The 23,060-nt window shown below is 30.1% G+C and overlaps 4 protein-coding genes across 7 annotated transcripts; 1 reads left to right on the top strand and 3 right to left on the bottom strand.

Annotated features, from left to right (window-relative positions):
* Positions 1–1,779: 1,779 nt before the first annotated feature.
* LOC122630412 lies at positions 1,780–6,428 on the bottom strand. The gene is made up of 6 exons (XM_043814881.1): positions 5,957–6,428; positions 4,195–4,445; positions 3,741–4,068; positions 3,224–3,652; positions 2,615–2,977; positions 1,780–2,162 (listed from the first exon to the last, which is right to left on the bottom strand). Exons 1-6 carry the CDS (start codon positions 5,957–5,959, stop codon positions 1,824–1,826), a joined length of 1,713 nt encoding a protein of 570 aa, XP_043670816.1. The 5' UTR covers positions 5,960–6,428; the 3' UTR covers positions 1,780–1,823.
* Positions 6,429–7,047: 619 nt separating this feature from the next.
* Positions 7,048–9,154, top strand: LOC122630690 (the record flags this gene model as incomplete). Its single annotated transcript, XM_043815473.1, has 8 exons — positions 7,048–7,268; positions 7,345–7,545; positions 7,655–7,903; positions 7,995–8,160; positions 8,251–8,541; positions 8,577–8,761; positions 8,846–8,949; positions 9,030–9,154. Coding segments are annotated over 8 exons (1,542 nt in total), but the record flags the coding sequence as incomplete, so codon positions are not given.
* A 43-nt stretch (positions 9,155–9,197) lies between these two features.
* On the bottom strand, positions 9,198–19,687 carry LOC122630371 (huntingtin). Of its 3 annotated transcripts, XM_043814809.1 has the most exons (16): positions 19,515–19,687; positions 19,210–19,352; positions 18,943–19,123; positions 18,554–18,832; positions 18,344–18,485; positions 17,701–18,273; positions 17,016–17,614; positions 16,594–16,907; positions 15,148–16,494; positions 11,061–15,081; positions 10,775–10,980; positions 10,511–10,685; positions 10,023–10,436; positions 9,783–9,943; positions 9,611–9,698; positions 9,198–9,525 (listed from the first exon to the last, which is right to left on the bottom strand). In XM_043814809.1, exons 2-16 carry the CDS (start codon positions 19,293–19,295, stop codon positions 9,427–9,429), a joined length of 8,685 nt encoding a protein of 2,894 aa, XP_043670744.1. In that variant the 5' UTR covers positions 19,296–19,352; positions 19,515–19,687; the 3' UTR covers positions 9,198–9,426. The 3 variants fall into 3 exon arrangements, with proteins under 3 accessions (XP_043670744.1, XP_043670745.1, XP_043670746.1); XM_043814810.1 differs by lacking the exons at positions 18,344–18,485; positions 18,554–18,832; positions 18,943–19,123; positions 19,210–19,352; positions 19,515–19,687 and having other exon boundaries at positions 17,016–17,630; positions 17,701–17,827; XM_043814811.1 differs by lacking the exons at positions 18,344–18,485; positions 18,554–18,832; positions 18,943–19,123; positions 19,210–19,352; positions 19,515–19,687 and having other exon boundaries at positions 17,681–17,809.
* A 353-nt stretch (positions 19,688–20,040) lies between these two features.
* LOC122630550 (aspartate aminotransferase, mitochondrial) lies at positions 20,041–22,815 on the bottom strand. 2 transcript variants are annotated; one of them, XM_043815153.1, is made up of 9 exons: positions 22,800–22,815; positions 22,238–22,423; positions 21,880–22,036; positions 21,668–21,796; positions 21,382–21,603; positions 21,161–21,317; positions 20,996–21,094; positions 20,608–20,924; positions 20,041–20,523 (listed from the first exon to the last, which is right to left on the bottom strand). In XM_043815153.1, exons 2-9 carry the CDS (start codon positions 22,342–22,344, stop codon positions 20,401–20,403), a joined length of 1,311 nt encoding a protein of 436 aa, XP_043671088.1. In that variant the 5' UTR covers positions 22,345–22,423; positions 22,800–22,815; the 3' UTR covers positions 20,041–20,400. The 2 variants fall into 2 exon arrangements, with proteins under 2 accessions (XP_043671088.1, XP_043671087.1); XM_043815152.1 differs by lacking the exon at positions 22,800–22,815 and having other exon boundaries at positions 22,238–22,488.
* Positions 22,816–23,060: the final 245 nt, after the last annotated feature.

Genomic DNA, 23,060 nt, shown 5'->3' with positions numbered 1-23,060 from the left:
AACAAATCGTTATATATATATATATACACACACATACGTATAAATGTGCAGACAATTCCTCTCGATCGTTTATCAATCGATTTGTATGGAAATCGGTAAGCATTTAGAAAGTCAATTCGAAATAATTATTACGATCATTATCATTATCGTTAATAGTTGTAGCGATAGTAAATAGTATTCGTAGTAATTATAATACATACAGCAAAAGAAGAGAAAATGAAAAGAAAGAAGATCGTTCAATCACAACGAACATACATCGGTTCTGATGATATAGTAGTTTGAAAAAATGACGCCACTTAAGATTTCTAATTTTGGTGAAATAGCACTAGATGATATGCGAATTATAGAAATTCGATAAAGTCTTTCCGATCAATTTCGTTACTCTTTAATCCAAAGGTCGGCAACTTATTCATTAAAAAGTGCATCCTAAATAGTTAATTTATGACATAGAACACTTTACTTTCTATATTTCTTTTTTCTTAACAACCGGTAGCGGTATATATATTGTTTAGATTAAAATTTAATAAATAAAAAACAATACGTCCATTCGATATTTAATTACATTAATAATAACAATTAATTAATAATATTAATTTAATGATAATAAATAGAAGTTAAAGATTTTAGCATTAAATTTCATAGATTTTTTAAAAAGCACGTTGATTAGTCTTATATATATACGCAACTATCTTTTAAAACTATTTTAAAAACTATTCACAGCTAGATCCCATGAGCCTCTTGTTGCCGACCTCTGCTTTAATTATTCCTCTTCAAAGTATCTTCTATATTGACACGTAGAATTAATCAAGAGAAAAATAGAACGCGAGAAGATAGTATAACATAACCAACCTATCGATGGTTTTAGATATTAAAACGTTTTTAGACGAGAAACATCGATCAATTCGTTTGTGTCCTTATTACGATTAGTGTGCAATCGAAGTCAATATACGTATGTATATATATATACACACACACACAAACACACGTATATATAAATACCTGTTACAAGTTTTTGCCTAAATTCATCCCCCCTTGAGATCCCATATGCTTACCGATTGCCTAAGAATCGATCGTTGAAACTGTTTCTCAATCTCGTTTCAATTTTCTCACATTATACGATTATTGTATAAAAAGTAATAGGAAAAAAAAAAAAAACGAACGATTAACGCGAAATAGAAAACGTATGTAGAGAGTTCGACGAAGATCAATTTATCGATCTACGCTAAGAGTAGATTTTGTATTATTCGCGGCCTACGTAAAATTAATTGTTCTACTATTGTCGCAAATAAATAAAGAAAAAAAAAGAAAAATAACAATAAGAACAAAAATATATAAGTATACATATACATACAGATGCATAGAAACATATGTATGTATATTAAATATACATGCGTAGCTACGATGAGAGCCTCCTTATCACAAAACTCACGCGCATCATCATTCATTGCAAAATCTATACATATATTATTATATCGAAAAGATGCGATTTAACATTATTCATAACATGATTAGAAAAACGGATAACGAAGAATTTAGTAGATGAATACGAAACCAACAAAAAAAAAAAAGGAAAATAACAAAGTATAGTAGTTATGTACTCTGATGTATTTAAGATGTTTAAACAATAAAGCTATTGCTACCTATTAAACGTAATGTACAAAAGAGTTACGTAGATGAAGAAAACAATTTCGAATACCATTTTTTTTTTTTTAAACGAACAAAACAAATTCGAGGATCAATTTTGATTTATTCATTCATTTTTCTTTTTTATTTTTTTAATTATTTTTTTATTATTTCTTTATCGCTTTCTCTTTTAGACAGGATCAATTTGTTTTGAATTCTCTCTGCTCTTGCTGATGAGAGACTTGCGCTCGAGAATTTTTATATTGATCAGTGCTATTCGTATGCGATTGCAAGGTTAATAAAGAATTCCTCGATGAACAATCGTCGAGAATCTTCTCGAGATCATATAACTTCCTCAACTTGTCCTGAATATGATTTAGATATTCCCAGCGTAAGATTTTCAGGTGCCTTACGTAATCAGGAGTACCACGATTGCTCAACAACGTCTGCGCCAACGAATCGCAATTATCGCTTTGAAGTGCACGGCTTATCTCAATGCATAGCTCTTGACGTGTTATTTCTTCCTTAACCGGATCTCTCTATCGAGGAAGTAACAAATAAAGAGAAGATAACAGTAAATTAGGTTGACGAGAAAACTTGTCAATTAGAATATGTTAATTCTAATGAAACTTAATATTTTCACGAAAAAGCAATATTCACCCTCTATAATTTGATCATTCTTTTTTTGTTTTTAGATCTAGTTATGTATTTAAACAAAAATTATATAATGTAAAATATATATTATAGGAAATATTACTTATATTTAACAATTTTTGAATAGGAAATAACATTAATCTTGAGATGAAAAAATAAAATAAGATTTAAAAAACAAATATACGTGAGCGTAATTTTAATATTATACGATTAATCTTCACTTGTATATTTCATTTTAAATTAGAAAAAAATATAAAAGAACCTACCTAAATTTCATTAAAAAAAAAAAAAACCAACAAAAAAATAACATTTCCTTTTTTCTTTTAATTTCAAATACCTTTTTCGCATCCAAAGGACCAAACTCTTTGCTCAAAGCTTTATCGATCAAATTCAAAATATGACTCTTGCTGGCATGAAGATCAAGATCCTCGTCAAACTGATCACTTTTCTCAACAACATCAGAATTCTCATTTTTCTCATTAATTTCTTTCCCGTCGCAAGTCGTTCTCTCGAACGACTTCATAACTTTTCTGTTTTTGACAGTGGTTGATCTACGGCAGGGTCTCAAGTAAGAAATATTCTTCAATTCTCTACATAATTTTTCATCCTCCAAAAAATCATCGACGTCACCATCCGTTTCTCCATCTATGCAATGATAGCTGGTACTAGCTTCTACTTGTTGAACAGTTTTGTCGTTTCTCTGTTATAGGATTATTAAATTTTACCAAACTCTATTATACAATTTATTATATTTCTATTTCAATCCATCAATTAAAATATCTTCTTACACACAAATATACTATTTTATACGCGATTCATTAATTCACTTATTAATCATGAATTATTTACTCATTAAAGAATAAAGATTAAAATTCATTATCTCAATCATCGAGTTCATTGACTTTGTTGGAATTTATTGAAACTAATCAAAAAAAAAAAAACATACCTGCTCTGATACATTCTTATTATTATTCGTCGAAGCTGGAAGCCCCTTGGAAGACTTCGCACCAATACCTTGTAATTCGCTATTGAAATGATGTTCTTTCTTTTTCCTTTTCGTTTCATCCTCAAGAAAGTTCGGTTTTTTCTTTCTCTCTGATTGTTCAATGTTGGACGAATCATCTTCCTTGCATTGCTGATTATCGACATTTTTCAATTTCCCACACAAATGAGAAACGTACTTCAATTGATCGAGCTCATGATATTGTTGTTTCAAATATTGCCTGTATTCGTCCCAGTCGCTTTCTTTTTTCTTCAAATTCGATTCAAATTCTCCCATGGAATTATCGCATCTCTTTGATCGATGATATCTCTCGCAACATTTATCCAAAAAATCGCTCTCCGGCTCAGAATAATCTTGTATACCTTGTAATAACTAATAAGTAAAAAAATCGAAATAAAAATTTTGCATCAACAGGTGTTGTTAAAATCATCGCGCTGATAATCGAACGAGTTATTAGAACCTGATCGTTCTTCCAATGACAATCCTTATTCGTCGACGTGTTCATTGGCGGAAGATTCGGATATTTGTTATAACATTCATTCTCGACACCTTTATTAATGATATCATCAATTATCGTCGTGAATTGTTCATCCTCTTCCTCATTCCTATGCTGCTTTTGTCGATGACAATTGTTTGATGTTTTCTTCGAATAATGAGTACGATGACAACGGGGATCTGATTTCGGTGAAAGAGGAATGCTATACGATTTCTTTACACCACTATTTGTCAATCCACTGTCAAATATATGCTCGGTTTTCTTAAAAACTGCCTCGATGTTATCAATATCCCTTAAAGATACGAAAATATATCGAAAACTTCAGAAAAAAAGAACAAAAAGAAAAAAGATTTTTCTTAAATCGAACATCTTACAATTATAAAAAAAAGTTAATCATTGATCTATTCGATTTAGATACCTCGTTTTGGATGACGTCCTTTTAAAGTTAAGCTGGCAATGACAGGAAGGACAACGATGCGTTTTAGATTTCTTTTTACGTCCACAGGAAACCATCTGATTGACGTCGTGTTTCATTGAATGTTCGCATCGTGAATAAGGATCGCCAGAAGCATAATTCGGATAAGCATAATAATGAGCGATCGATTTTGTAAAGCAAGGTTTTCTTTTATATATCTCTTTAAAATGACAAACATCTTCTTCGTTGTTCTCCTAAATAAATGAATTTAAACCGAGTGTCTCATTTTAAATGATGTAACCGAATATCTTTGATCCTATCGCTTTTACTAACAAATGTTTCAAATAAAAGTTGCGAAATATTAAGGAGAAAAATTATTGCAATTATTTCATAGACACTGTTGTCGAGACAAGAAAGTCACAGTAATTTGTTCAAATAAAGATCGATATTTTAAACCCAACAAAACTTATATAGAATATCAATATGAATCCAATAAGTACCTAGAGCATATCTTTTCATTGATATTTCATCGAGTTATACTTTTAACAACTCTAATCGCCATAATATTGTGTGCTTATGATTTTTTGACGGACGTATCTCTTTATAGAACAACTATCTCAATAGTTCAATTTATTTAGATTTTTTACAAACTGAGTTGCACAATTTGTTGAATCATGAGCATACGATGTTTATAGTCATAACCGGTATCGTATATGATCTCAACACAATGGTGTACTTACACGCTATAAGCGTATCGTTCGAGATTCTTAAATCAATATTTTCCTAATCGACGGATTAAACGTACCGGTCCAACCGAATGATTTCCCTAAATCTCTTGATTTAATTTCGTCAAATGTTTATATTTGGAGAGCAATTAAAAATATTGTTTTAGTACAACCACCAAAACTATGCATGAAAACATGATAAAATGTATCACTAATATTTGCTAAAATATTTCTCACAATGTTTTATTATCAACTGGTCGACATTTTCGACACGAGATCAGAATATGCATTTATGAGGGGGAGTGTTTTCAAACATATGTTGTATTAATAATTCAACCTTTTTTCGATCTACATGCCCGCTAATATTATAAAATATTTAACGATTCAAACAATAGAAATTAAATAAGAAATGAGTACAACTTTAAAAATTTTTGAATAAAAATAAATAAATAAATAAAAACAAGAAAAAATTGATTAATGAATTCATTGGTTATCACGGTATATATGAATTCATTTATAATCATGAATTCATTGAAAAGTTGAACGTATTATTTGTGATGAGACAGTTCGTTAAATTTCAAGACTTTATAACGAATGAAAAAATATTGATATTCGTTGGATTCATCTTCGATGCTTTTATCCGGTTTATAAAATCCGATAAAATTTTCATTAAAAAAATTGTTATGACGATTATTTTTACAACAGTGCTCTCTATCTAGAAATAGCTGTCCTCTATGACATTTCCCATTCAAAACCTAACAACTTTTATTTAAAATATTTATTTATAAAACCAAAAAAATCGGAGATATTTAGTCATATCATTTAAAATGAGATACCCAATATGTACAAATAACTATTTATAGTATTAACATACATCAAATTTTTCTGACATTTAAACTAAGATTTCTTATTTTTTCTATTTAAATAATGTTACTTTAATTTTACATAACTATAAGGATAATATATAAATTATTTAGAAACGAGTCCCCTTAGATATTCAATCTTCCAGCAATAATAAAAATGTAAAATTAGGAACTCACCATCTTTTTTGCCACTCTTTCTAGTAATATACCGGATAAACCGGAACTTCGCCAAATGGAATTTTGAATCCGTATTCATAATAAGCTTATTTCGTTAATACCCTTTTGACATTACAGATGTGATCTTTCATTTTTCTCTCGGACACAAACAAATTATCAAAAATTGAAATCTCGACGGATTTAAGATTAATATCCGAAGCAAGATCCGAAGAGAGCAAAACAAAGAGGATGAGATATAAGAAAACAAGACGTAAAAAACCGTAAATGTCAAAATGAACGAATATCACAAAGCTTGAGCCTGTGTATATGCGTGACAAAATTTGTTACTCCGTTGTTTTTCTGATTGAAAACAGAGTAGTTCATCAATAATTTACAACGTGTCTATAGAATAGTCATATCAACGAAATACCATTGTGAATCATTATAACAGATACGTTACAAATCATTGAAGAACTTTTATATAGATACACAGAAATTTTTACCCTACATTAAAAAAGTAAATTATGATGAAGACGTAAAAAGAATATAATTATAAAATAGAAAATTTATAAATATAATGTATAAATAAAATTTATATATACATATATATATATATAAATTTTATAAATTTTAAATATTAACAATATACATATAGTACGAAAATAGAAAATGAAAAAATTTTATTCTCAAAATTGTACTTGGAAAAACCATAGTTACACGAACGTAAAAAAATTACCACACGATATCTTTAAAAAATACATATTATTATATAATACATATTATGAAGTAATACATGTACATATATTCAAATGTCCAAGTCCAAATATACAAATCCAAGTTTACAAATATGATAATAAACATATTAATAAAAGTATAATTCATTGAATTTCATTAACTCTATAAACATAAAGTGTTTCTTTACTAAAAAAAAATTCTACAGTCCTTATCGATCCGTAAATACGACTTGTATTACGTAGTATCATGTGAATTATTTAGTTAACGCTTTTTATCTGATCTATCCATATTTCGTCACAACACCAAGACTTATTAATTTAATCCGTTAGAAACTTCGGTTCAACATGATCGAGAACAAAGAGAAAAATATCAAAGAAAAATTTTCTTATTTATACGAAATAGCGCCTGATTTTCAAAAACGTACAAGATTGACGGTTAAAAATATTCGGTCTATCCCAGAAGAATCAGCTACCCACGTGGGTATGGATGTAATGACAACAAAGTCATTAATGGGTCAGTACTTCGTTGAATTTGCTAACAACTCAACTATTCATGGATTGAATCATCTGGTAGCACGTCACAGACATCCGTTAGAAAAGTATTAAGAACAATTATCCTTTTGTTATCAATAAGGAATGAACAATATTTAATTGTCAATTAAAAATTTGTTAAAGGTTCCTTGTAGCCATATTCATATTAGCTGCTCTTGCGAGTTTAATTTTTGTTTCCATAATTTCTTGGTACCGATACGAGTATGATGCTATTTCATTACATTGGAATCATGAGTACAAACTCTTCAGACTTGTTAAACCTTCGTTAATTATATGCCCGCTAAATGTAATCCAGGAATCGAGTTTTCCTGAAACTTTTAAACGGTAAAGTTTATGTCCATTAGTGTTTAAAAAATTAAAATGTCTTTATAAGTATATAATCATAAATTACAATAATTCGTTTTGAGATTAAATCGTTTAATCGTCATTCTAGTTATGGCATCGAAGACACACCAAATGCACGAGCGTTCTTCCATTTCTTATCTAATGCTACCTACGAAACTATGATTGACGCACCTGATTACAATGATGCACCGCCAGGACTATGGCTTAGGATTCTGTCAGATTTGAAGAAGGAATTCTTTTATAAAACAACTTTTACTGACAAAGGAATATGGATCGCTACAGAAAATGGTATATGTGTTTCTATAGGAAACTTAGTTCTTCAATATGCCAGTTTGCAGTAAGGATCAGAATACTGATTAGAAAATCAAAATACGAATTAGTCAAATATTTAAGGAAATTTATACTTTTGATTATTACTATTTGATTAGAGACTTGATATCTAACAATTGGACTGTAGTACCTTTGCCTAAATATCCTCCGGATCCTCAAGATTTTGAAGTGCATAATAAAGACATGAATGATTCTGATTATATACCATCGTATACTTACAATGAAGATCATGGAAAAATAGAATTGGTGAAAACTGATGCTGAAGTAATGGTTATAATCTTTAAAACTATTTGATTATTAGTCAATGAAACATGGTTGTTAATATAAGAGTATCTTCATTTTGTGAACATATAGCTTAGCATACTTGATCCAATGGATTCGTACAACTATGGAAAAGCTAAACATCATTTACAAATTCTTGAAATACAAAACGTTGTTGTTCGAATTCTGCAAGCAGATAGTATGAAAAGTGTATACAAACTTCCAATACATAGAAGAAAATGCGGATTCCCTTCGGACAATGGATTGGAATTGTGGCCAATATATACATACCAAATGTGTATGACCGAATGTAGATCTCGTATAATTAGAACAAAATGCGGCTGTTATCCTCACTATTTAAGGCGTATACGTAAAGATTTTTATCATTTTTCATGATTCACATCTCAGAAAGATCTTAGATATTTTCTTCTTATAAGTATCTATTTGTTTTCTTAGCTGATGTTCCCATCTGTAATGCTGCACAGTTACGTTGTATCGGAAGAATACGATTGGAATTACTTAATGTTAAAACAACTTCTTGTAATTGCCTGATCAATTGCAACAAAGTCTCCTATTTATTGGAGGAAGCTAAATTAACAAGATTGTAATTATCAAAAGAGTATCAATAATTTTAAAAATAAATATTATATCCAATTTAACAATTATAAAACATACTTGATAATTCTAGCAAAGAAATATCTCCCATGAATACCACAAGCTTCAAAATGACGATCAGTTTTTCGAAAAACAAACTTAAACGTAAGGAATGGTACACTTTTGGAGATTTTCTAGGTACGTCTAAAAAGCTTATAAATTCCTTTGCTTTCTTTATAATTTCGATTTTTTTATATATTTCTTTTTTCCTGATTCAGCATCTATTGGTGGAGCTGCTGGTTTATTCCTCGGATGCAGTGTTTTATCCTTCGTTGAAATATTATATTATGGGACTTTACATTTGTACATTTATATGCGATACCATAAACCAAACAAAATGTAAGCTAAGAATTGAATATGTAACACTGCTAATCAACTAGACGTGATAATTGAAAAATACTGTTTATTGCAAAACAAATTGCATTTTTGTTAGAGGGACGTGAGAGAAATAAATATCACATACATACAAATGTACATACATACGTCTTTAAAGACGATGATAAACGCACGATCACTGTACACTAATTTACAAGAGTAGAATCACCTGAAATATTATTAAAAAATGCATCTTTTCGAATAACTTTCTTTCCGAAATAAAGGATAAAGATTTGATGACTAAAAGGATGCTAATATATCAATGAATGGAGTTCCAGGTTCCTTTGCTGCAACTTCGAATATTTCGACAAAAGCTTTCTTTTGAGATGCCTCGGGCAGCTGTAAATGAAACAATTAATTTTTTAAATACTTATAGATACATTTAATTCTATTTTATACGTCAACTTTTCATGCTCATGCGTACCTTGTGATAAAAATCATTAGCTGCAATGCATAATATCTTCTTATCCTCGTATTCGTATTTCCCAATCCTTGATTGTACATGTGGAAATCTATATTGATCTATGTCAAGGAGCATATTATTTATTTACTCCTAAATTCTAAAGAAAGCATTTAAAAGAAGAAGAAAAGGATACAAAGCTCTTAACCAATTATTCGTAGATGCACTTATAAAAAAACATGAGAGACACCAAGTGGACATAGCCAATGGTAAGCTCTGTATGAAATTTGGCAAACTGAAGACCACCCAATCTTGTAGTAAACTCAGTTGTGTAGACGTACATGCTCTTTCACAGACCTAGATTTAATAGATCAAATGTTTTCAATTTCTTTAATATTTTATATTCACATTTTTTTAAATATTGTAATTTACGAACTTTAAACACAACTCCAGAAAGCAATCGAGGATGTGGTTGTTGAGGTGATAAAAATTCACCAATAACTTTTGTTAAGATTTGTGATAATGGAAAGAAATCTGCTAAAACACCAGATAAAACTGAACAAAGAATTTCTACTTCCATTGGATAGCCCCTCTTAATTCTGTCAAATATGGCAGACGTTCGTTCTATAGATCGAACCAATGATTCTGGTTCGATATCGGGCAATGGTTCTTCGATATTCGGTTGATTTAATCTGTCTGCTGCTTCTGTATACATGCAAGTTAATAAAAGTTGCAAAGCAGGCAATGCAAACATCGGACTTGCATGCCTTAAACGCTCTGTTGCTATTTTAACAATTTGTTCTGCTACTTTACCCATTACACTTTTTGTTATAATTAATCTTTCGAGACCCTAAAATAAAACATATACAATAATTTCGCGCTATTGCAAAAGAAGACAATTTTTTAATGAAATCTAAAACGTACCTGTAAAAGAGTTTGATGTAAACTAATCGAAATATTCGGTGACATGACTAGAGAAAGAACTAATTCAAGCACAGCAGGAGCTTCTGTATCAGGTGGCGTATCTCCTGCATGTTCTAATAAGAAAAATACTAAGGCCCACATGACTCCTGTATGTTCTTCGCTTTGACTTAATACCCTAAAATAAATGAAAAAAATCATGTTTTCATTGTTCACAAATAAGATAAAAATTATATCAAAGATATTAATTCGAAACATATGAATTACCCGTCTGTATCTTGATTATCTATGTGTTTTTGTATATACTCGATAGTCAATGGATGTAAGATGTTCATAATTTCTTCGTAATTAGCCTGAACTGCACTTTGTAATAAATATAAGACACCATGAAGTGCTGCAACTCTAGCAGCTAAGAAAACTGATTTAAGGTTGATATCAACCAAACGCTTTACCTTATCCAACGTATCCAAATCCTAAAATAACAATATTCTTTGATTAATAATATCGATATATGATTTTTATATTTATGTTTCTAGCACAATGTAATACATACCAGTGGTGTTAATACTGCAGCAGCCTTACATACAGATATTACCAAATATTGATGTAAAATTCCATTTTCTATAGGATGTACTCTTGATATTTCTAAACAGACATCTAGCATCCATTGATATTGTGCTCTTTCTACAAAGAGATCAGAAATAGCTAGAAGAGATTTCATAGTTTCCGTAAGTAATTGTATCGGAATATTCGCTTGTGGCGACAACCAAGAAGTATAAAGTTCCACTAAAAAGCGGAGACACGAATCTACATCTAATGATGCAGACTTTAATGCATCATTCCTTCTGTTTTTTAATTCAAGTACAGAAGCATTTAATTTATCTTCATATAAATTACACGATGACCATAAATAGGAAACTGATAATTGGCTGTACGTAAAGTTGTTCGAAGTTGTAATCTTTTCAATGTTTCCTCTATGAAATATATGATCTAATTTTAGACCATTTATATTTTGAATATCACTCATACATTCATACTTCCATGTAAGTAAATCTTGTATAGTATATAGTTCTTGTGAGCTTACTTTCACAACCGAAAGTTGAGGATCTCGTGAATGATGTATCAAAGAACTGGTACTTGGATTACCAGGATGTGGTAAAAACATTGTTTGTAACAATAATTGTGTTATAGCTTGAATAGCTAAACAGCTTGCTTGTACTAAGGCTGTTGTTTCTTCCAAAGAACTATTTTCATTTTGTGAAAGATTTAACAATCCCAATAATGCCATCCATATTTCTTCAAATTGGAGACGTGAAGTCCAGCCCAATAAATTTATTCTATAAATGAACTGTTCTAAAATATCGACTTCTTGAAGAAGATTTGATTCAGTCGATAATAATGGAAAGTGGCATTTGGTTGTACCAGAGCCCATTATATGCCAACCATGTTTCCAAACCAAAGGAGGTGTAAGAACGAAAGAATTTACCAAAGGTTGACGACTAATAAGTACAATAAGATCTTTTATTATATTATATAAATAGGGAGGAATGTTTTTAGAACTATTGTTCACTTGACATTTTTCAAGCCAAATAACCAATGATGCTATTCGTACACATGCCTGCGCATAATGCTTCGTTTCTTCATCTTGAAAAGCTGCTTGTAAAGAGCACGTATCAACGTGAGGTAATGATTCGACCGTTGTTAAGTTACTTTCAACAATTTTTGTCACAGCCAATATCGTAGAACATACCCACGAATATCGAGTGTGATCTGCAAAAACCTTAAATGGGCCTTCATATTTCAAAATTTCTGCAGCACAACTCAACGTTAATTCTACTTCACTTGGTCGTAGCTTTCTAATATTTTGTTTATCTACATGTATCATCCAATGTGTTAATTCAAAACACAATAAAGCAAGCTTAGCACAATCTTCTTCAACTTTTGCGTCCATGTTTGCCAAATTATATTTGGTTAATTTCGACAATGTTTTTGTAAATGCCTTTACAACTGGAATAATTTTAAAAAGTGTATTCCAGTAAATGGAATCGTCTAAAAGTTTGGAAATTCTTGTAGCATATTTCACTTCTTTACTATTGATATTAGATTTTTGCGGATTAAATACATAATGTGGTTTTGGCATAAGTTCAGTTACATTACGTACATGCTCTAACAAACATTGTTTAGCAGCTGTATACAAAGGGCTGGCTTCAAAATTATGTATTTTCTCATTGTGAATTTTTCTTAACTCTAACTTTTGGCAATTCTCGATAGTCAATCTTACGCCCAATGTTATGCAGTCTTTTAAAATTATTATATCAAACTCTTTAGAAGAAATAATACTCAAACAGTCTTCAAAATTTAAATTACTCAATAGTTGTGCAGATTCTTGAGTGTTATACAAGGTATTCTGATGACAGCAACGTAATTTAATCTGAGAAAGAAACCAATCACGATCTAGTTGAATTGTTTTTACGATTGATGAATTAAAAGATCTACATAAATCAGGTTCGAGAGGTGAAAGATCATAAAAGTGTACTCCTAATTTGTTCAATAAGTTAACTAGAGCTCCATGTTTTTTAGCTAGCTTAGTAGCCTGTAACGTATCCATAATCTTTACTAAATCATTCTTCGGCAATTGTTCCATAACATCTGTTGCGCTCAATGTTAATAAAATCTCAACTCTTCTGCTAGCCATTTTTGCTGCCATTCTTGATAGAGCAAGATATTTAGTAGACAAAAATTTTGGAATTAACATCATTATGACTGCACCGCTTTGAGATTGATGTGCATCTTCGATACACTGCAATAAACGTTTTATGAAGCTAGGTTGTGATAAATTCACACATTTTGTTGAAATAGCTTGTACTAGAAGACCACTAGCTGCGGGATTTCTATGTATAGCTGCTGCTAGAAGTTCTTTGACTGGAGATTCAGTAGCTATGTGTATTGCTTCTTCAATATGATTCACCAATAACCACGTTAAAGGCTCTGCATCATTGAGATTTTCACATACATAATCACAAAATAATATGATTCCACCTTTATGAATAATTTGTACATTTATACTGTTTACATAGTCGTATACTTTTTTCTCATTTGGAAGTGATCTTACTATGTAATCTGAATTTCGTGTCCCCAAAATTTTAGACCAAAATAGCATCTCATTATAGCTTAGTAATGTCATTAGATAAGCCCATTGGCATGTCAACATCGGGCATACATGTCCAATACTTAGCATTAAAGAATTTAAATTGTCTATAGGAAATTTTTCCTCGTCAAGCGTATTGCGATTTTGAACCATTTGCATTGCTGCATTTGCCACTTTACAATGACTTCCAGACTCGAACATGTGAATACATAATTGTAAAAAGAATGCAAATTGATGCACCAAATAGTCATCATTATCTGTATGCTGAGCAAATCCTGTATAGGGATCTATAGCTTTGTGATTAATTAATCCAAGAATGTTAACAATTTTTGTGCCTATCAGACTAATCACTTTAAATATGAATCTGGCTAAAATTTTTTCAGGTGGTATTTGTGCAGACTGAGTTCCAAGTGCATTTAATGGATCTATAACTTTAGACAAATTATCTGGAAATAATAACAAATGTGAAAGATCTGTCATATATACGCTAAGATCCGATAATCGTGCTAACATTGACTCCTCTTTAGCACAAGAAATGAGAGTTAATAATATAACATTTATCATTCCCAACCAGCGTTTTAAATTAAAAACTGGTTCTTTCAAAGACACAGGAGCTGTAAAAAGTACTTTTAAAAGTGGATCTACTGGCCTGAAAACAGTAGGAGAAATTGCAGCAAACAATTTTACTAAGGCAATATGAGCATTTTCCCATTCCAGTCTTACTTTACACATTCCCAACATTGGAAGTATAGTATCTGTAGTCATTCTAGACCATCTTCTCCACTTTTCTTCTCCATTTCCATCTCCACTAAATCTAGATTCTGAGACACACAATGCTAAAAGCTCTATAACTTCATGATATTCCACAAGACGAAGTAGCATTGAAATCAATACTTCTTTTGTTGTTTCCAATTCTCTTTGTTCTGCTTGATTAGAATTTCCATTACGAATAAGAAAGATATCTCCGACTACAGGTGCAAGTGCTGGTATACAATATCTAAGTGCTGGCTGTCCACTTGCCATAAGTCCATCACATAACTGTATTATTTTAGGAATACCTATTACAACCTTTGAGTGATTTTTTTCATAAGATAAATGCACCAAAAAAGTGAATATTTTTGGTAACAGGTCTTCTGCTTGCTGTATTTGACCTTCCTCTATGAATTCAAACTGTTTCAATACAAATCCAATAAATATCTTGTCTGAATCTAATAAACAATAATTAACTTTCAACTGAATTAGTTGACTCAGAAGCATAAGCACTTGACATTGCAGTGAAATATTGCTGGTGATAGTATATTGTTCCATAGACTTTATAACCATTGGTTCAAATAAACGAATAAAGGTAGCTACAGAAGCTTTATGATCCGAAGAATATATGTATGATAATTTTCTATCTCCTTTTCTACGTGTTAAACCTATCCACCTAGAAATCATGGGAGGTCAGAATAGAATATATCTCAAATATAATTTAGAAATCTATGATACTTACCCAGTGTCCGGTTTATTTTCGTCTCTGCAATTATTTCCTATTAATTTTATCATATCTGCCATATGTCTAGCTGGATTCTGAAAACATTGATTATAAAAGCCTTTAGAAATGTCTCTTAATGCAATATTCTGTTCTGCATATTGTTGCATATCCAGTTCGCTCCATTGAGTACCAAGATTTTTACCAAACAAACATTTCAACAACTGCTGCACACACTGAATAGTTGCAGTCGGTGATAAAGTGACAGTTGTTTGCAGATAATACAGAATTTCCTCTGCTATCCTACCTGCCTCATTAAAAGTGGCTATCTCAAGAATTTGCGAAAGAGTATCCAGTATAGCAGTTAATAATGCAATATACATCTTGCTAGCCTCAGGATCAAGAGTAACAAGATAATTAGAATGAGCTGCTTTGAGATTGTCATACATCTTCATGTAATGCGGAATAGTATTGAATACTCCCATTTGTTCTTTTCCAAATTTTAAACTTAAAAACTTATCTCCTTTTTCTTTTTGTTTCTGTTCGGTAACTACTTTCTTCTTTGGAGATAAACTGTGCGCAGTTGGCAAAGAGGACAGTGACGATTTTGTACTTATTTGATTTAATTGTATATCATCAATAACATGGACAAAAATATTTAAAACCCTTATAACATGAGTCAGTAATAGTTCCATATACTGACACATTTGTTTATCTTTGAACATACTCCAAATATTTGATATATCAGAATCATGTTTGCTTGTTGGTTCATTAGGTTTTAGATTACAAAGAGCTAATCCTGATGCAAGATTACCCGCAAGAGAAATTAAATGTTTATGCGTTGATAGATCCAAACTTATTGCAGATGAAGACAACAAAGGCAGCAGCAAAGAAAGCAAACCAGTGCCAATTGGAGATGTTATTTCAATTACGAAGTTGCTTTCATTTGTTGGATCTATTCGACTAACAGCCTTTTTATGAGATTTTTTAAGCAGTGCTTTGGGAAGTATACAATCCCAACCTCTGATATAAACTATAGTGTTATAAACTTCACTTAGTAGAGCAAGAGCTTCGCAACAACCATATACCATATACTTAGATGAATCAACCATGAGTATTTCAGTTAAGATGCTAACAATGCGAGATAATGAATCTTCTGTATTTACGTCATATTTCTTATCATTATGATCAGTTAACGACGTAAAAGGTTTGACAGTATTATTTATAGATACTCTATGTTTATCATAATATGAAGATATCCTTAAAGTACTTGACATTACAGTTGACAAATACTTTTCTGTATATTGAGCTGCTTTTTTTATAACAGCACTTTCCTGTGGATGTTGAAAGTATAATAATGGAATGCTTCTGAAAATACAAATGAAAATTCAATTTTTACAGAATAAAAAAATTTTAAGTGATATTATTTTAAATGAGATTTAAGTAAATTCTAACATTCTCACTTACTTAACAATTGCTTCAGATGCTGCGTGTCTAACTCTTTTATCCTGATCTCCTAATAAAATGATTATAGCATCAATAAAATGTTGTTGAAATAATGCATCACCCGTTACGTGTTCTATTGTGATGTATGATAAATTGCTTAGTAAATCTGCTAATTTAACTTTGACAAGAAAATATGGATTTTTAATAAGCCTGGGTAATTCGAATAAAATGCTTATTCCATATTGACTATCTACAGAATTTAATATTTCTGGTAAGCATAAATTTAGTGCTGTTAACGTTTGGCGACATGTTGTAGCAGAATCATCCTCCAGGCCCTTCAAAGAGAAATTTAATAGTTTACTAGAAATTTAATACTTACTAAGTTAATACTTTAAAACAGACATTTTATTAATTATAATAAATTTTACTGTAAAATATCTTACTTTTATAAGTAATTTTATCATATTTTCCAGCAATGAATTTTCATTTGCTTTATTGTTTAAACTTTCAGGTTGAAAATTCTTAAAAGATCCACCATATTGTGTAAAAACTGTTTTCAAAAATGATCCAATAAGAGTCGATACATTGGCTCTAATTTGTGGATCAGAATGATTCGCAAATAATAAAATATCTTTCATCATTTGTTTGTCTGAAGTAGTAGAATCTTTGGCAACTGTCATTAAAAGTAGATCTGGATAAAGTCTTAAAATATTGGCTACACATGTTAAAGCAAGACATTTAACACTGACACGAAATAATTTATCAGGCATCAAGTGACCAGCACTGCCTGTTAGCAAAAATGATGAAACTAAGTAACGACAACAAAATTTTACAGGCATATCAGAGTCTGTAAAAGTTCCAATATTAATGTCATGCGATGGCAATTCCATTGGCAACTTTTGTGGAGAAGCTACAGATATTGAAGTTTCTTCTAAATACTCTTCTTCTTTCATGTGATGATCACTTTGCAAACTTGAATAGTGTATTTCTTCTATGTGTTCTATTTCACTTCCAGCATCACTTCCTTCCTCAACGCCACCTCCTAAAGTAGACATAAACTAGAAAATTTGCATATATATCCAATGTCGTTCATACAAAAAACATTTACATTTGTATATTTATTCTCACCCTCTAAAGTCTCTATTTTTAATTCACTGTAATTTTCCATTGTCTTTCCCTTAATTTCTGTTATGTCGCTTGGACACGTTTCCTGTATTTCTGATTTGTGCATCAGTGGAAGTACTGTTTCAGAATCCATAATCCAATTTCCTATTTTTGAATTCAATTGTGGCATTTCCGGTTCAAGCAAATTCAATGTGGAATCACAATTGCCTCCCGAAACACTTGTAGCTGTTGAAGTACTTATTTGACCCAACGATATTCTGGCCGCTTCTTGATTCAACTCTATTCTACTGTGAGTAATACCTTCTTTAGATAACAATACATATTTGAATGCATTTGACGAGCATTGCAAAAGTTGAGCCAATGTTTCCAAAGCTGCATTTATTAAATTATGATTTGAATGCCATTTAGTGTAATGCAAGCATAACTCATAAATTTGTAAAAAATTTTCCAGTTGTTGTTTGTCACTAGCTTCACATTCTGTTGGCGTATTTATATATGGTAAAATCACTTTCAAACAACCAAAAACACCAATAACTGTATTCAAGTGATCTATATCATCACTCACTATTATAGCATCTAAAAAATGAAATATTATTAATATACAATAAAGTTCACAAACATAATGCTTGAAAAATATCCACCTTACCTAATAAATAATTTAATACATAACATAAAAAAACCTGAGGTTTCCTACAATTTAAACAGGTTGTTAAAATCATATTTGCTGCAGCTCTACGAAATGCTGCTTGAGTTGATGATATATTTTGAAAGAATGCCTTAAGCAACGTCTACAAACAAATAATATATTTCTTAATATATATTTGTATCATATGTATTGCTAATAGTATTATTATACCTTAACATCATTATCCGTCATAAATGGCCCCAATGTTCTTAGAATTAATTTCAATGCTTGTGCAAGCGTATCAATTACTGATTCCTCTGGCCTATTTGCTATGACAGTAATACATGGTATTAAATTTGACACATATGCTTTTCCTCTTGTAGGACGAATCATGTGACTAAGTAAACCAAATCTCCAAAGAGCAGCTCTCAATGTTCTAGCAGATCCATTACTCTTTATTCCATTATATAACTCTATTTGAATTTTAACAATATCACTGTCTGCCATAGTCTGGTAAATAATCGTAAGTTATATATTGTAATGATATGTAAGTATTATAATGACAATAATGAAACTGATTTCACTTGTCACAAAAATAAAGAACATCGAAATAATCATACCCTTATGATTTTATTTAGAGATTCGTCAGCAATCATTCTAACATCAGCTTCTGCATCATCACATAATGCCAATAATGTTTTAATTGAACAACCAAAAATTTGTGGGTATTTAGAAATTAATTTTGTATTTGGAGAACATAATCCTTCGGTAATTATCATACAGTGTGATATCTTTTCTTTTCTGTTATCATTAAAAACACAAATCGTTGAAAGGTATTCATAAAAACTTTTAATAAGTTTGACAACGTAAACAATTTTAATTCATACCTTATTGCAGGATCAGATGAAACTGTGGTTTCCTGTAATATTTTCAATCCTTCTATAGCTTTTAATATATTGTTTAATGCAGCCATTTTTATATAAAATAGTTATTATTTTCTTTCTATCTATTTAACCTTCCTATCTGAAACCTTTAACAAATAGCATATTGATAAATATAGATCGTTTTTAGAATATAGATGAGTTTAAAAATCTACATGCTGAGAAGCGCCATATTTATTTACGATCGAAACGTGTCACCCAAAATTACAAATATAAATTGTACCCTATCAAATATATAATTTCCATCTCACCATTATAGGTTATTCAATTTTTAAATAAAACTATTTAACACTGGCAACGCGAATTATATTTAACCATTTTAACAACTCTACGCAATTATTGCACTTTTATTGAAACCAAGAAAAGGAATTATTAAATTTTCAATTCGCGATACATTATCAAAGTCTGCCATATTTGTTATAAAACTGAAGGACACGATCTTAAGTCAAATTTGTGAATAGCTATATCAATATATAGTATATATATATTTTATAATATTTTTACTTAAATTCAGATTTAGAATTATCAATAAATGATTTTTCTATCACAATATTTAACCTATATTTGTAATAATATTAAAAATAATATTTTTAAACATTGCTATTTTCAAATATACCGCGTAAAGTAGTATGTCAGAATGCATATTTAAAATTTATAATATGAAAGTGTATTCTATAAATTTGTCGTTTTCTGTTTTAAATATAAATTGTATTCTTTTAAGTAAGAAACAAAACATAGAAAAATATTAATTACAATAAAATTAGATTCATATATAAATTAAGGATATTAATTAAATTTATTTCACTTGTAGATAGCGCTGTAATCCGTTGTATTCTGCTCGTAAATACTGGTTATGTACAGTGTATGTAAAATCGATAATCAAGATATACAAAATGTAACAATAATGATGCTCATTGTAGGTAATATAAAAGTTCTATTATTTTACACATTTTACAAAGAAAATGTTTATAGCGACTTATAAACATATCACGAAGGAATAATTTTAATAATATAAAATTAAAAAGGGCAGACATAAGGCAAAATACTTAAAGTTTTTAAAATATTTAAATTAATTTATAAACTATGCCTTAATTCTCATAGCTCAATTACTTTTCTTCGGATAAAGTAAAATGTAGCTTATTTGGTAACTTCATGAATAGCATTAGCAAGATAATCCACGTTTTTACTTGATACTCCTGCTATAGATATTCTTCCATCTTTAGTAAGATATATGCTATACGTTTTGGTGAGTTTATCAACCTGCAATTTTTATAAATGCATGACAATAAATATTTATACATTACATATTATATTATATTAATGCACAAAGGTTAACTATTTTACCTCATGTGGTTTAAGACCCGTGAAACAGAACATTCCAATCTGATCTGTTATGTGCGTCCAATTACGTGAGCTTCCTAACTTTTCTAAATTCTCTCGTAATGTTGTACGCATAGAAATTATTCGATCAGCCATTGCTTTAACATCATGAAGCCATTCTTCTTTTAAATCGGAATTTCCTAATATTTCAGTAACAATTCGCGCTCCAGAAATCGGAGGATTAGAATACATGGGTCTGATTATAATTTTAAGTTGCGACATCACAGTAGCTGCTTCTGCTTTGCTGGATGTAATTAATGAAAATGCTCCGACACGTTCACCTACACAACAAATAGTATTGCAAATCTTATATATGATCTCTTTAATTTTCCCAATATTTCATTTATATTACCATAAAGGCCCATATTTTTTGCATAGGATTGAGATAAGGCAATTTTATTTTTATCTTTTAGGAACAATCTAATAGCAGCTGCATCCTTATCCGTCGAACCTATAAAAATATGAATATTAATAAAAAATTCTATAACAGGAACAAATTGTTACTGCGATATTTTACCAGAAGCAAATCCTTGATATGCCATATCAAAATATGGAAAGAGATTTCTTTTTTTCACTAGTGCAGATATTTCTTCCCACTGTTCTAATTTTGGATCAACACCAGTTGGATTATGTGCACAAGCATGAAGAATAACAATTGATTTTTCTGGAATTTTCTGTTAATAAGATCATCATTAGTAATTCAATGTTACCGTTGCAATATTTTATGCGATAACCTACCGATAGATCTTCCATTAGGCCTTTAAAATCTAATCCAGAAGTTTTTGGATCAAAATAACGATACTGTTTTACATCTAATCCAGCATGTTTAAATAATGGAATATGATTTCCCCATGTTGGTGTTGGTATGTACACTACTCTGTTACCTGGAAAGAATTGAGCCAGAAATTTGGCTCCAATACAAAGTGATCCAGTACCAGAAATTCCTTGAATTGTTGCATTCTACAAAAAAGAAGGTGGGGAAAGTGTAAAAATTAATTTATAAATTTATTGCTTATATACATACTGATTCTTGTGTCAAAATTTCATTGTTATCTCCCAATGCCAATGCAATACTATGATTACAAAATTCTGGATTTCCTGATATTGGTAAATATTCTTTATTAAAATTCTTCTCTTTGATTCTTTCTTCTGCCTATAAAAATATTACTCATATTATTTTTTTATATATATTCAAATTTATTTCTATTAATATAAAAAGAAATAAAAGATGTATACCTTTTTGACACTTGGAAGTACATGAGGTTTACCATTGTCATCTCTATATGCTCCTACTCCTAAATTAATTTTATTTGGATTTTTATCTCTCTTATAGGCTTCTGTAACACCTAAAATAATATCTGGAGGTCCCATCTCTACATGTGACCACCATGACCTAATTGTAATCACATGGAAATGATATAATAATTAAAACAATTGAAACGAGTATATGTAATTATAATATTATTGTATAAAAAAACACATGCAATGTTTATAACAATTAAAACAATGAAAAGTATAAAAGACTATCAATATCCATCAAATGAAGGTTAAAAAGGTCACAAGTAAGATAATTTCAAACATTTTTTTATTTTACCTTGATCTAGAAATATTTAAATAAAATTTGTACTCCTCACGTCTGAACAATGCTTTCGCCATTGACGATATAATTTGTACATTACTTCGTGTCATTTTATAACTCATAGAAAAATATGAACGGTCCGATTCACTTGCTTTAATCAGTTCTGTTCCAGGAGGCTACAGAGGCATAAGGACGTAACAACTGGAAACAAATGCTGACGTTTCATTAGACTATATCTATGGTTGATCATGCGCGTATAAATTATTTCATTATCGTGAAAACTTATCGAAATAATATCAGTTACACAATAATGAGACCTTGATTTTATTATTCTTTTTTTCTATATATATAAAGGTAATATTAATTTATCTATACTCGGAGATAAAACTATACGAGAATGAAATAAAATAAAATTGGTTATCGTAGAGGAGAAATATATCTAAAAATCATATTTTCAAAGATCAGTATTATAATCGGTATTATAATTTAAATAACTTGTTATACGAAGCGATATTTAAATTTGTTTATTAGATAATTTTATTCGGAAATTCAATAGAAGGATATTAAGGCTCCTTACAAATACGGTCCTGAATGCCCGGAGAGAACGTTCGATTGTCTTCCTATCAAAATACGATAAAAAATACGATAGAAGTTAAAACTAAAAATAGAAATTAATAAAAATAATCTCATCCTAACCTTTTCTTAAGAATAAAATCTTAATTTCAAAATATTTTATAAGGCGTAGCGCGCAAGAATTCTACATGACCGACAAATTACGTTCAATAATTTCTTAAGATAACACGAGATAGCGTAAAATTCCAGAACGAATTCTACTTGC

Source organism: Vespula pensylvanica, chromosome 7 (genome assembly GCF_014466175.1).
Source record: "Vespula pensylvanica isolate Volc-1 chromosome 7, ASM1446617v1, whole genome shotgun sequence".
NCBI lineage: Eukaryota > Metazoa > Arthropoda > Insecta > Hymenoptera > Vespidae > Vespula > Vespula pensylvanica.
This window is presented reverse-complemented; position numbering and strand designations above follow the sequence as displayed.

Excerpts from the sequence above, each read along its gene's own strand:
- LOC122630550 (XM_043815153.1), bottom strand. The coding sequence starts at position 22,344 with ATGAGTTATAAAATGACACGAAGTAATGTACAAATTATATCGTCAATG. Across the intron at positions 21,797-21,879 it reads TACTTCCAAGTGTCAAAAAG|GCAGAAGAAAGAATCAAAGA; the intron begins GTATACATCTTT and ends ATATTTTTATAG. Across the intron at positions 21,318-21,381 it reads GCCTAATGGAAGATCTATCG|AAAATTCCAGAAAAATCAAT; the intron begins GTAGGTTATCGC and ends TCTTATTAACAG.
- LOC122630412 (XM_043814881.1), bottom strand. Across the intron at positions 4,069-4,194 it reads AGGACGTCATCCAAAACGAG|GGATATTGATAACATCGAGG; the intron begins GTATCTAAATCG and ends CGTATCTTTAAG. Across the intron at positions 3,653-3,740 it reads GTCATTGGAAGAACGATCAG|TTATTACAAGGTATACAAGA; the intron begins GTTCTAATAACT and ends TTTACTTATTAG.
- LOC122630371 (XM_043814809.1), bottom strand. The coding sequence starts at position 19,295 with ATGGCTGCATTAAACAATATATTAAAAGCTATAGAAGGATTGAAAATA. Across the intron at positions 18,486-18,553 it reads TGACGGATAATGATGTTAAG|ACGTTGCTTAAGGCATTCTT; the intron begins GTATAATAATAC and ends ATTTGTTTGTAG. Across the intron at positions 18,274-18,343 it reads TGTATTAAATTATTTATTAG|ATGCTATAATAGTGAGTGAT; the intron begins GTAAGGTGGATA and ends TTCATTTTTTAG.